The sequence below is a fragment of the Taeniopygia guttata genome, chromosome 11 (genome assembly GCF_048771995.1).
Source record: "Taeniopygia guttata chromosome 11, bTaeGut7.mat, whole genome shotgun sequence".
Classification (NCBI taxonomy): Eukaryota; Metazoa; Chordata; class Aves; order Passeriformes; family Estrildidae; genus Taeniopygia; species Taeniopygia guttata.
Genome location: NC_133036.1, coordinates 13,610,321 through 13,624,031, shown reverse-complemented (window position 1 = coordinate 13,624,031; position 13,711 = coordinate 13,610,321). Strand labels below are relative to the sequence as shown.

Here is a 13,711-nt window from a genome sequence, read left to right as displayed (position 1 = left end):
ATGATTTCTCCAGGAGAATGCTGTAGACACCCAAGCAATACATAAACTATATAGATGCTAATAAGGAATTAATGAGAAATATGTGGAAAACTTTGATTTAAACAAGTTCTCCTTATAGTAGGAGTAATTTTAGGGAACTATTTTTGTTAGTTTTTCAAACTTTGAATTCATTTCACGTTTCTGTTCCATCAGTAGTTTTACTATATTTCTATTAAAGTTTCAAACATCTAGAATAATGTAATTTGTGGTGGTGTTTGACATTTTCATGCTTTCTGTTCTTCTTTCTGCACTAAGTTGAAATCTTTGAATGCTCTGAAATAGAAGAATATACCTGCTTTTTGTTCTTGATACCTTTGTTTTGTTTCTCTGTTGGCCACAGAGGGTCACAGATTGTCTGGTGAGTATTTGAATTAAAACCATTTTAGTTCAGGAACTTTTGAGCTGTGTGTATGTGCCTGTGGATGCTCAGCTGTGTGTCCTGGTGCCACACTGGGGTTAGCAGCCTGCAGGAAGTGGACAGTCTGAACCTGTTTCAAACACAAAGGATGGTGGATATGCATATGATATTCAGTTAGCTAATCTAAGCGTTAGAATCATTATTTTGCCTTTGAAAAATCTGGTAAGTGAATTTCTCATAAAATTGCTGCGTTTTATGCACTGACTCCTGAAGATTTTTTTCTTTTGTGTATTCCATCCTTTCAGTACAGCACTGTACAAAATTACAGTTACTGCAGCTCACTGTATTGTGTGCTTTTGCAAGATAACTGAATTAATTGTATAACATTTCATGGACAGGGAGTTATAGGCTAAAAGAAGTAGAAAAACAAAATAGCTTTGAAAAATGGATTTCAATCGGTTCAGAATGTTCATTATTTATTTAATTATTTATTTTAATAGATGATACAAAAGCTGTGATATGTTACAAGTTTTTCTTTTCCATTACAGAACAATTTCATTTCTTTTGACTTTGTCTTTTTAGGCAATTCAAATACACTGGGTTCTCAGTCCTTCCCTTTCAGGCCCTTTCCCATATGTGGGTGTTTTTTTCTAATTTAACCTTTCCCAATGAGGAAAGGCTGTAGGGGAAGCTCAGATGGGTTGGGAAGCATCACCAGGACATCCAAGCAGAGCAGGCACCCAGAGTTCTGCTTGGGGAGGGGTAGGACTTTTTTCACTCTTGTGCTAGCAAAGCAAATCTAACTTGGGCTGAGGTTTGCATTCTTTAATGGCTAGACATTTTCTTCACCAAAGGACTTGGTCATAAAGCTTCTGTAATCATTCTGCACACATCCCAGTTAGGTAGGAAAGGACCTCTGAGGTCATCAAGTCCTACATTTGGCCAAACACCATCTTGGCAACTGGACAGGGCACTGAGTCTCACATCCAGTTGGCTCTTGAACACTTTTCTTTTTTTATATTTTGTTTTCTTGATTTCATGGGGCTGAGAGTCCTGTATATGGACAATTACGAGTCTGATGCTTGGGAGTGTGCTGGGGTTGCCAAAGAGGCTCTGTGAAAAGGAGCACTCGCTGTGTCCTGCCAGAACTGCTTGGCTGGTTGGGCTGCCATGGCACTGCATTCCCTGAGCTTTTCCAAAGGGCAGGGTGCAGGCTGGGAAAGGAAAATTCTCATTCTTCCTGTTAGCACATGGCTTTCATGGAGCTCTTGCCATCCAGAACACTGAATAAAGCCCCAGTGATTTGTGGGGGAGAGCAGGATGTTACTCTGAGATTAGAAGCTGGAAGTGGTTCACCCCAATAATTTTAAATAGGTAGCTCATTTCAGCTCTCAGTAAAACTGACTTTTCAGGTGCAAAGAGAGAAGCAGTCAGTACATGGGACAGTGAGAATGAAAGATGGACATTTGATAGCATTGTATTTCTCTGGAATGTAGGTAGCTTGAGGGCTTTATCTGTTGAACAACTTGCTTAAGCTTTAGCAGCTTGTGGGAACAAGCCAACCCTTTTTCTGACATGACATCAGCTGGGCTGACTCTGGTGGGTGCAGACGAGGTTGGGGTAGGTGAAACACTGATAGTGTTGAACATCTTCATCATTTTAGAAGGCAGGTAGGGCAGTAAGAATTGAATATGGTTTACTTTTGTCCATCTTCTGTTTTCCTGTATATCTTCTGGAATTTTCTCTGTAACATACTTAGGTTCTAAGAAAAAGTTCATTGAAAACTCTTAACATTTAATAGTTGTCTTCAATAATTAACTCTACACTTAGGTAGCATTTGCTGTAGTTGAATATCTACAAGACACTGGAGATACAGGTGGAGGTCTGGTTTGTGTAGACAGGTACTGTAGAAAAAATTCTCTGAAACTGTAGAGATGACAACTTTTTTGTTTCAATTGAAATTTGATAAATTGTGTTTTTGTATAAACAAGAAATAGCTTATCACAGTAATTTTTAGCACTATTACAATGATGAAACTGATTCTGATATTGATTTTGGTTTTCTTTTTTCTTCTTATTTTAGGTTCAATTTATGAGCCACTTAAATGTATTAACCTTCCAAAGCCAGAGGGGGAAACTCTGTGGGATAAATTAAATCATTACTATAGAATTGGTAAGTTAATAATGCTTAAACTAACCCAGATGTGAGTTAGAATTGATATTTGCATGATAAATATCAGCTCTACATTATTCCTACTTAAGGATAGTTTCCTAAACTTTTACTGGAAATTTGGAAGGTGCAAAGAGGAGGGCTGAGTTACATTTCTTTCTGTAAATCAAAATGTCTGTTGAAAATCCAGTTCAGCTGTAAGATTGAATTTAGAAGTATTTTGGATAAAGGGGTAGCTTAGGATTGTAGCATTGACCAGATACAGTTAGCAAAAAATTAAATGGACAAAAGCTTTCTTGTCATACTTGGAACAGTCTGGCAGGTGATCAGTTAGAAGTTCTTTTTGTTATTAATGGTAGCATAATGTATTTTTGTGCTGAAATGTATTTGTTAGCTAATTTCAAGTCAACTGTAGTGTTTTTCATTTGATGTTATTTTAAGCCAAAACCATTAAAGGAGCAATGTTTTGTTTTGATTGTTTTGGGTTTTAGGAGGTTCATGTTATAATGAAGTCCTGCACGTATTCTGAAATCAGGGCTGTTTAATGGCTGTGCAATTGATGGTTTAAAATTTAAGTTTTACTGAGGCAAGGGTACAGAATAGTGAACAATTTCCCCATCATTCTAAAAACATGGGATGGGATTCCCTTCTTTCAAGTGACTTTTTGAAGTGAAATCTGTTCCTGGTCTACCCATAGCTGTGTTGCTCTTTGTAGGTGCATTGCTTTTAGCTTTCTTACAGAGGAGATGACTGTTCAGTTGGCTTTTTTAACCCTTGACAGCAACAAACCCATGGTGGTGCTTGCTGTTTATCTCAGGCAATTATGCTGCTGCCACAGTAAAAGTCTACTATTGAATTTATACTTCATTTATAATAATCTATATTGAGTTTTTCAGGTAATATTTTATCAAAGCTTTTGTTATAGGGTATCAAGACACTGAATATAATGCAAAATCTGTAAAACCTTGTAATTTTCATTTAGACTACTTAGAGACTAAGTATTCTACATAGACAATCAAGAGGCCTTCTTAAAATTGATGCTTGATAACAATCTGTGGAAAACCTGCTTTCCTGTCTTATGCTGAAGAGATTATTGCTTGAAAGGTCATGTTCAAGGGCATTAAGCCCAGTTTCAATCTTGTAGCATTCCAGTTATTATATAACCTTGGAAAAAACAATTTCCAAAATGCAAAATATTGAAGTACAAAAAGAAATAAAGTAATACTTAGTATTTTTTCTAACTCAGTTTTGGCAATCTGAAAATTCCTGTCTTAATCTATTTTCATATCAAGACACTGAGTTAAATAATTGTAGTTGTCCTTTCTCCTTACTCCCCTCTACTTATATAAATATTTATACAATCATCTGGCCTGAGTTAAAAATGTAATTTTTATGAATGTAAGATTCTGGAAAGTTTAAGCATTTAACTGACTGGGGGGCAGTTGACATACCATAGTCACTTTTTTCTTCTGCTTTCATAGAAAGGAAATTGCTGGGTTGCTTTGTGGAAATTCTGTACAAAGTGGGTTGTGCTAGAACAGAGTCATAGAAATAGTTTTGAATACTGCTGGGTTTTTGTGTAAAAAGGTCTAATTTGTCTGAAAAAACAATGTAACAAATTTTGTGTATGTTTCTCCTTACCTTTCTTGCTCTTATTTGATCTTCTGAATGCTCTAACAGGTTGTTTACACCTTGATTGTTCCTGAAAATCTATTTAGAAACTGGAAGAAAAATAAATGTTCTTAACAATCTTTTCTGTCTTTCCTTCTTCCAGTTAAATCAACACTGCTGGTCCATCAAAGCCCGACCACAGGTCTGTTCCCTACCAAGACTTTTGGGAGTAACCAAAAGGCAAAAGTCCATGATAGCCTTTACTGTGCTGCCTGTGCCTGGGCATTGGCCCTTGCTTACAGGTGAATAACCTCTACACTCGTGTCTCTGCCAGGTTACCATTCCCTCTTTTATTCAGTTCCCTGGGAAAGTTTCAAAAGATGCAGCTTTATAAAAAATAGATTTGTAAACCCATAGAGAATGGTGCATTTCCAAATCTCAGTAAAAATATTTATGAAGGTGCTACGTTAAAAATGTCACTCTACTTTTGGTAAGTAAACATGTTTTCATATAATGTAATTGGTGCCAGTATTTGTTAGAGTGGAATTAATGGATGCTACTAAAGATAGAGGTTCTTCTGGCAAATTGTACTCAGGGGATACTTTTAAATCTAGTAGGAGAGTTCAGGGCATTGGGGGGCTTGTTGCTGGTCCTAAGAATAATTTATTTGCAAGAGACTGGATGCTATAATATCAGGAAGAAATCTTTTTTAATTCTTAAATTTTGAAAGAGGAATGCTTGTGTAAGTTGCCAGACAAAAACCCTTTTATTATCTTTATTATTTTTAATGAGAAAAGATGACTAGGGATGTAAATGTGTAGATATGAGTGAGGGCATCACTATGCAACAGCATTAGTTAAATACTTAATATTCCAAAGCATGAATTCTTTTTTCTTCCCCCCACTAATGCATTTGCAATTTGTTTTATGAGTTATCTCTCTCACCCAGGCGCATTGATGATGACAAGGGAAGGACCCATGAGCTGGAGCATTCCGCCATAAAGTGCATGAGAGGAATTCTCTACTGCTACATGCGCCAGGCCGATAAGGTAAAACTGTGCTGTGGACACAGCGCTCGCCTCACTCCCAGGGATTCATTAACCTGGGGAAGCAAATCCTAAATACACATCAAATCCACAGTGTTAGGGTGCCCCAGCTCAGAACAGCTGCTTCATTGTTGTTGCAGCATCGTTTTAGGGAGTAGAAGATGTGAGCATTTTGAGTAGGAAAGTGCAGGGTACACTTGAAATTTCTTTGTGTTCATTTTGCAGTTATTTGTCCTATTTAAATATTACACCGTTACACCTCCACATGTGGAGGGTTTTATGTCTTTTTATAGTCATTAAATGAAAAGATGTAGAACTACTTTTTGTTAAGGCTGGAGAGTTTTCTTTGCACTGTTACTTTGGTTATTGCGTTTGCAGTTGTTCTCCTTACCTAGATGATAATTTTGACTTTTTTTTTTGTTTCTTTAGCAGACATTTTCTAGCAGTATTTTACTTAATGACATAACTTCAGAAGGGCACACATTTCCAAAATGAGTAAGGAAACAGTGTAGTCTACTTATGTTGCAACACAGTTGATTTATTCAGCCCTTAATTCTCTTGTGAATATACTCTGAATATTCAGGCATTCTTATTAAAATTGGGTGTGCTGGATAAATTTTGCATAGTGGTCAGCAGTGGATCTAGAAGTAGTTAAATACTTATATCCATGTGGTTATTTTAAGTTTCAGTTCACTGATTTTTAACTGTTATTAGAAATAGTTTTCATAGTAAGTCCATAGCTTCCTTCACAGCTGAGCACACAAACTGAAATGGGAAGTCCACAGGTATGTGGTATCAGTAACAATAATAATGAGCAAGTATTGTTTTGCCACTTTTATCTATGCTGACATATTTTCTGGGGGGTTGGATTGCTTCTGGAGAGTCTCATATCTTTAAATAATCTTGACCTAAATTAATCTTGTTACCGTTGAGCTGTTGTTTTTCTCTTTGATGTGCAGTTGTTTGTTTTGGGGATGAAGAGTACCAGATAAGAATAATGAGCATTAAACTGAGAGATGTCCCACTGCTGGCACGCTGCTTGTCTGGTTTTGCTTTCTACAGATGCTTTTCTCTTCCTACAGTGTAGTAATAAACAGTTTCTGATAGCAAACAGACAGAAGTCAAGCTGGACTTTATTCTGAGAGACTGTGTGGGGTCTCATGTAAAAGGAAGATATTTTTTAGTAATATAAGTTATATCTGCACAAGGCATGACTTGGGCAAATGCTGCTGCTTTTAGCAAAAATGCAGCTGTTGCATTCTATTGCCAATGAACTAAGAGTCATGACCTGAAGTATATTTAATGTATTTGTGGAGTAGACTCCACAATATAGTACTTGTTTGCTTGTTCTGAGGCATGAGCTGTGTTTCATTGGTAGAGAAGAAAATCTTATGAAAGTAGCATCACTGTTGAAAATACTGTGAAACGTGGATCAGGTACTGGCAATGATGATTAGCAAATTGTAATATTTGTTGGAGAGCAAAGCATGACTTGAAGAGTTATGGAGTTATCTTGATTCCAGCTATAAAGTAATTGTTCTGAGAAGACACTTGATTATAAGGTTTACATAGTGGTCAGATCAAGAAATTTTTTAGTTTGGTAATAATAATAATAGTAATAATAATTTTAAATAAGGTATATGGTGAATTTGTGGTTGCCAAGCATAGTGAAATTATTGCCTTTGCTTTTATGTTTTGCCTTTCATTCATCTTTAGGTTCAGAAATTTAAACAAGACCCCAAACCATCTGCATGTCTGCATTCTGTGTTCAGTGCACAGACTGGAGATGAGGTCTTCTCACATGAGGAGTATGGTCACCTTCAGGTAACACATCCATATTGTTGTAAATCTAAATTTGGTTGATTTTTTTATTAATATTGTCTTCATTCTTCCATAATGCAGCTGTCTCAGTTTGGTTAGATTTATGTTAGATGTGCTGTGGTGGTAAAACAGAATTAGTTGCTTTTTGCATCTTCTGCTGAAAAAGACAGTGTTTTGAAACATAACTGAAGGGTATGTTTTGGTCAGAAGGTACTGAAATAACTGTGAGATCATAGAGGTAGATGGTTGGTTGTTTACAAAGTTGCTTCTTTTTGAAACCAACAGATGGCTGTCAATAAGTAATCCTGGCAAAAAAATGTTGTAGTAAGGAAAGTGAAAGATTTAGTGTAATCTTATGGTGGATATTCACAGTTTAATTTTCCATAATTTGGAGCAATTTTCCTTCATTTAATGTACACTGACAACAGTTAGGAATTGTTCACTGCTTTGCATAGTGGTTCCTAGTCAGACTAATGCATAACTGATTGTTTTATTGTCTCTCATTTTCCAGAGTTTTAATCTTTACTCCTTTTATTTCCCATTCTCTTTACTTTCAGACCCACCTTTGCTTTCATGTTCTTGTTATTTTGCATTCCATAAGTCTGCACACATCTTTTAGCTCAGAAATTGCTAGTCAAATTATTCAGAACTGACACAGTGGGTTGATGATGATTTCATTTCATGGTGACAGTATTACTTAAATAGTTTGTACAGTAAATGTGTTGGATTCAGAAAACGCATGTTCTGGGAAAAATGCTTTATGGAGTTATCTTAAGTTAGCATTTTGGACTATGTGAAATTTCTTGAAAAGGCACATGTTTTATCTATAAGAGGAGACAATCTGGGGACCTGGGGAACATTGTATGACAGCTTAAAGTCTGTTTTTTGTGGCAGCTCAACCCTTCCCATAAACACAAATGCACATTCCCATCTGTCATCTGCATACCTCAAAAATTAGAGGGTTTTCAGCTCTGTGGAGACATGAATACAGAGTAACTGAGAGGGCTCAGCTGGGAAACATTGAATATTTTATGTAGCCCTTATTGCTATATTTGGTGCTTTTCAGTTTGTATTAAGACACTGGAGTCAATTGTCTTTAAATATTTATGGATTTTTAGAATCTGGACCTAATTTTTGATCTGCTATGTTCCAGATAAGAATCACTTTTTTTCTTCTAGATGGTTTCTTTAAATTTCATGTAATGGGATTGTGGTTTTATGCCTCATACTGTGATAAACTTAGTTTCTCTATTGAAGTTGTACAAATTCTCAAGTAGAGGAAAGTTCTGTAATAAAAATCAAACCAGCAGTTTCCTTTGATTCCTCAATGAGTTGACATTATCATGCTCATCTGTACAGCTGCTGAAGATAATTACTGTTAAAAATAAATGCTGTGTATGGGTACTAAATAATACAGTTTTTCACATATCTGATCATATCTGAATGTTGTAATTCTCCTCCTGTCAACTGATAATGCCAAAATTCCCACCAGGGCAGAAGTGATTTGCTTTCTACGTGTGCTGTGCACCATTCAATACACTGCTTACCTTTCTGGTATAATGTGGGTTGTCATATATGTAAACATGAAAACAGCTTGTTTTACCTGTGGGTCAAAGCAGTGTGCCTAAGGGAGAGCATTTTCCTAGCACAGTTTGAAATTAAAAAATTATAAAACATCAGAAATTCTAGAGGACAATGCTTGTTTGTGCCTCCTTTTCCTATTGATTGTTTCCACATCATTAGATCCAGGCATTTTTAAGAAGCAGAAATGTTTTATAGTGGGATCATTTTTGTTAGTGAATTATACCACATTTATTTTTTTTGCATGACTCCAATAAACATAAAGTTAATTATAGTTTCCTTTATGTGTTTAATTACTCCAGATCAATGCTGTGTCGTTATTTCTCCTCTACTTGGTTGAGATGATCTCTTCGGGGCTGCAGATTATCTACAACACAGATGAGGTACAAATTGATTTCCTGTCCTAAAATATGCTTCAAATTGTTTGTGTTTTTTCTGGTTTTTATTTCATTATCTACTGCAAAGTAATTGTTCTGAAAATACACTGCAGGTATTCTATGCTTTGAATGGAACTCAGAAAAATTAATGGATTGAATGGATAGTGAAATAATAGCTAAAAACGTGTTAGATGTGCAAAGAGTAGATGTAACATGACATTGAAAATTTTATAGTTCTCTGCTATTTCTTATAGCTGCAATGTCAAGAATTAAAAGGTCTGTTAGGACCTTTAACTACTACTTACATTAACTTCTTAATCAACTAATTAATTAATTAACTCCTAGTTATGTTCTCACTTTTCACATTATTTCAAACTCTCAGTTCATCCTGTCCAATGAAAATTCATTATAATAAATAATGGGGTTAATTTTCAGGGAAGCCACAGGGCTTTCTTCAAACACATATGGTTCTGTGGGTATTAAGAATTTTTGCTATATCTTTAATTGAAAATAAAAGAATTTTATATCATAGTAAGAGATGTTTGTAGAGAGTGTTAACTCTTCTGTAAATAAGATAATAATAGCCTTGGCTTGAGTACAAGTCATATCAGGACAACCTGCTGGCCTGCTCTAAAATGAGGTTATGTTTTGAAACTGGAATGGAAAGCACAGATGTATATACTTTTTTAATTCTTTTTTTCTCCAATTTTCTTAATCTGGATTTGTTTAAATTTACCCTGTTCTGTTTGATAGTTGCTGCTGTATTGCCTTAAAAATGTTCTTGCAGTACTACTATTTAAAAAAAAGACAGATTTTTCCAGTAATAGTGAATTTGCATTATTTTCTTATAACATACTTATTCAGTAATCTATCTTTTTACGTAATTAGAAAACTAAATTTTGCAACATGTCTTCTTTCTTTCTTAGACCATATGATAGGCCTATATTATTTCCTCTGAACTGCCTTTATATCTGTGAGGAGGCAAATGTATATAATTAAGCATTTAATTAGCTTGATATATAATTTATGTTATCCTCCAGATGTTTGCATTTAATTACAGATTCTGCAGAAAAAGTGCATGTTGATAGACTCTCCAGTCAGTGGATATTCTCCTCTTCCTTGCCAGGATGTCCTTTTCCTAGCAACTGTCCCCTCTAAATCTCTGCACTGTGGAGATTCATACTCAGATTTTTTTACCACAGACCTGCACTTTCATTTGAGCTCTGTGTGGCTTCAGCAATTGTCAGAATCTGTTAACACCACCTGATGATCAAATGTCCGGGGTTTCCCCTGTGTCTAGAGGATGTGGCAGTGGCCATGGCTTGGGTGTGGCAGTGGCAATGGGGAGGTGGCAGTGGGGAGGTGGCAGTGTCAATGTGGCACTCTGCTGCCCAAACCCACAGTTGGATGTCCCTGCCCCGTGCCCCAGGGCAGGTGGGGTTCGGGCCCTTCCCCTTGGAGGAGCAGCACAGGAGGCAGGGGGCTGGCTGCAGGGTGCAGGGGGCTGGCTGCAGGGGACTGGCTGCAGGCTGCAGAATGCAGGGGGTTGGCTGCAGGGGACTGGCTGCAGAATGCAGGGAGCTGGCTGCAGGAGACTGGCTGCAGGCTGCAGAATGCAGGGGGTTGGCTGCAGAGGGCTGGCTGCAGTGGGCTGGATGCTGGCAGATGGGCGCTGCTTGCCATCCTGACTGTGGGAATGATTGTGCACAGAGCTCTTGGCTTTAGAGGCAATGCTGCCCCTCCATGGCAGGTGTGGCAGCTGTGAATCTATGGGTGTTAAGAATCTATGGGGGTAACTCTGTCAGTGAGTTACCCTCTGCTTTCATCTGTTGGCAGTGGAAAAATCAATTTAATTACATCTTTGCATCCCTAGCAAAGAGCAGTGTATGAATGAGAGCAGATAGCCACACATTATCCAGCACCATGAGTATTTGCAGGCATCCTTGCTGGGTGTGTGCTCTTTATTACACTTCCATCTCCACATGCTAAACTTTGGATAAATAATCATAAGACACAACCCATAATTTCTGTAAGTGCCATGGCATTGATATTGGTTATAGCATTTACATGCCTGTGATATGAATAATTTGTTCTCTGAAGATTTGGTTTACAACAAGCTATTTGATGGCTCTTTTGATGTACATCTGCTATTTGGAAACCCTAGGTAATGTCAGAAAATGTCTGTAATGGACCATTTTTTGCCCTGTGTTCCAGACATCATCACTGGTAAAAAGTAATCCGTAAGGTTATATCTTCTATATGGTGCTATTTGCTCCTTCCTATAAATTTGGGTTATTGATAGACACGGGAAAAGCTACACTCTTAATATTTGGGTGTTCTGGCTTCATTCAGAGAAAGTTCATTTTAGTACAACCAAAGGCTAAATTGCAGGGATGAATATATTGGGCATAGTTGAAGAGTGACATAGGGTTTTCTTGTATCCTTCACAGTGAAATTCAGCAGAGACATTAAATAGAGACAAGTGTGTCTAGAATTATAATATTGGTGGTGGACTGGTATTAGCTAAAAGAGTAAATAAAAAATATAAAGAGTAAATCTGAAATAGTAAATTATTAAATTTTAAAGAGAAATGGAGAAAAAAGACATAACAGAGGTATACAGGCAAATACCTTTCAGTAAAAGATTGGGGTTTTGCTACATAGATCATTTTAAAAAAACAAAACACTTTTTAGCAAAGTGGATCCTTCTCTGTAGTTCTTCAGTATGGTTATGTTTGTAGCCATTGCAGTATTTTCTTTTCCACAGTCCCCTAGAATAATCTGGATGTGAGGGGATGAAATCGCTGCTTTGGAGATGAACCAGTGTAAATCTTGTGCTTGTGGTTACATTTTCTCAAAGTTCTAACCTGTGGACTCTTTAAAGTGAACTACAAAACTTATGCTCAATTTCATTTTTCTACAGTCAAGCAACTCCAAATGTCTCTTTCAATAGTGTAAATCAGGAAAAATTATCTGTTTAAATAAGTTCCTAGCTATAATTGAACACATCTTAAATACCTTAAAATACCCTTCAGTACTTTGGTATTCAGTTGAAATGTGTTGGTCCAAGAAGAGATTTTAATTATAATAAATTGGTTTAGTGTTTTATTTGTGTTTATAAAGGAATGTGTTTAAATCTGCATAAATATATATTATCTAGAGCTTATTTAATAAAACTTTGGCATATCAGTTCTCTTAAAATGAATTCAGAAAAAGCACCAGGAATTCTGTGTTCTAATTTTGTTTTGGTTTCTGATGTTGTTAGCATAAATTTTTTTGAAAATACCAAAATATCACCTTTTAGGAGTTCTTCAAATATGTGTCTTGAATATGAAGACTTCTGCATAAATTCACATTGGCACCTCAGTTGGTACAGCTCTTAACATACTGTGATTAAAAACTGATTTTAAAGAGAATATTTGAACTTGGGAACATCATCCTTTGAGATCAGACAGAAAAGGATGGAAAGAACAGTTACAAGGAATAGCAAGTTTGTATTTTGGTAAAAACAGAAAAGATGTGCCTTCATTTTCCTTCATTTCCTTCACTTTTCTTTCCTGTAGGTGTCCTTCATCCAGAATCTGGTGTTTTGTGTGGAGAGAGCCTATCGGGTACCAGATTTTGGTGTCTGGGAAAGAGGCAGCAAATATAACAATGGCAGTCCAGAGCTGCACTCAAGGTAGGAGAAAAAATGTAGCTCTTTTAGCCAAAGCAAGTAAATGAATGAAAAGAATTCATAATGGGGTGAGCTAAAAATAATAATGCATGAAAATACCGTTTGAACTAAATTAAGGTTCTCTAAAGACTGAGGGATGTATTTTGGGAAAATGTGAAGATAATTTCATCATGAAATGCATGCTGAAATAACCACATGGATGCTTAGCTGTTTAAGTATTCAAATTCCAATAATTATGTGCAGCTGCATGTATATAATTCTGAAACTTGTGCTCAGAACAACTCAGGGTCTTGAAGCATGTGCAATGGGATTGGAATCATATTCAAAAAACTGGTTAGGAATAACCTGCTTTAAAAAGGTGTAGAATTCATGAGTTTAGATTTTCTCTTCTATGCTATGGTGGGAAGAAGATGCTGTACACTGGAGAGCAGCCCAGTGCCAAGTTCTTTTCCAGGTTTTTCAGATGCTGCAAGTTCTGAGCCCTGTCAGGGACAGGGAGCAATGCAGGTAGCATTTAATGCTGGAGGTGTCCTGCTGACCTCAGTGGAATCACTCATGCGCTCTCTGCCTTGAAGGATCAAATCTGTAATCTGACAATTTGATTTTCCTAGTGTTACTATTGTTTTCTTCAATTTTTGGCTTCTGAGGTTTTATTAATCATAAAAATGGCTATAGGTTGGATATTTTGGATTTGGAAAATATTACTGATAATCCTTATTTTCAAGGGCTTGCAAGGAATACATGTTTCTTACAGTCTTCAGTATTGCCAAAGAAATCTGTCTTGTCTTTTGAGAATGAATTATTTTTCTTAGCGCACATGCAAGCATGTATATTTTAACCTATAGATATAATTATGTATCCTTGCAGCAATACTCTTAATGTAGGGGTTTTTCCCAGGATTTTTATAGAGCCTTTTTATCAATATGAAAACAAAACAAACAAACAAACAAAAATTCTAGTTGTTGTTATATAATCTGCTTTATGACTTTGCTGATTTTCTTTTCTCCTACTGTGTCTGTAAAATTGTCAAATGCCAG

At 36.4% G+C, this 13,711-nt stretch overlaps 1 protein-coding gene across 8 annotated transcripts in view; it reads left to right on the top strand.

The window, feature by feature from the left end:
- The window catches only part of PHKB (phosphorylase kinase regulatory subunit beta), a 70,150-nt gene that overhangs the window by 6,165 nt on the left and 50,274 nt on the right, over nt 1–13,711 (top strand). For 4 of the 8 annotated variants that reach the window (XM_072934235.1, XM_012571073.5, XM_030282359.4 and 1 more), the window contains 7 exons: nt 380–397; nt 2,480–2,569; nt 4,341–4,479; nt 5,126–5,225; nt 6,938–7,045; nt 8,925–9,005; nt 12,562–12,677. In XM_072934235.1, the coding sequence (XP_072790336.1) occupies nt 380–397; nt 2,480–2,569; nt 4,341–4,479; nt 5,126–5,225; nt 6,938–7,045; nt 8,925–9,005; nt 12,562–12,677 (652 nt within the window). The remainder of the gene's footprint in view (nt 1–379; nt 398–2,479; nt 2,570–4,340; nt 4,480–5,125; nt 5,226–6,937; nt 7,046–8,924; nt 9,006–12,561; nt 12,678–13,711) is intronic. The other 4 variants (XM_072934236.1, XM_072934237.1, XM_030282364.4 and 1 more) reach the window with 1 other exon arrangement.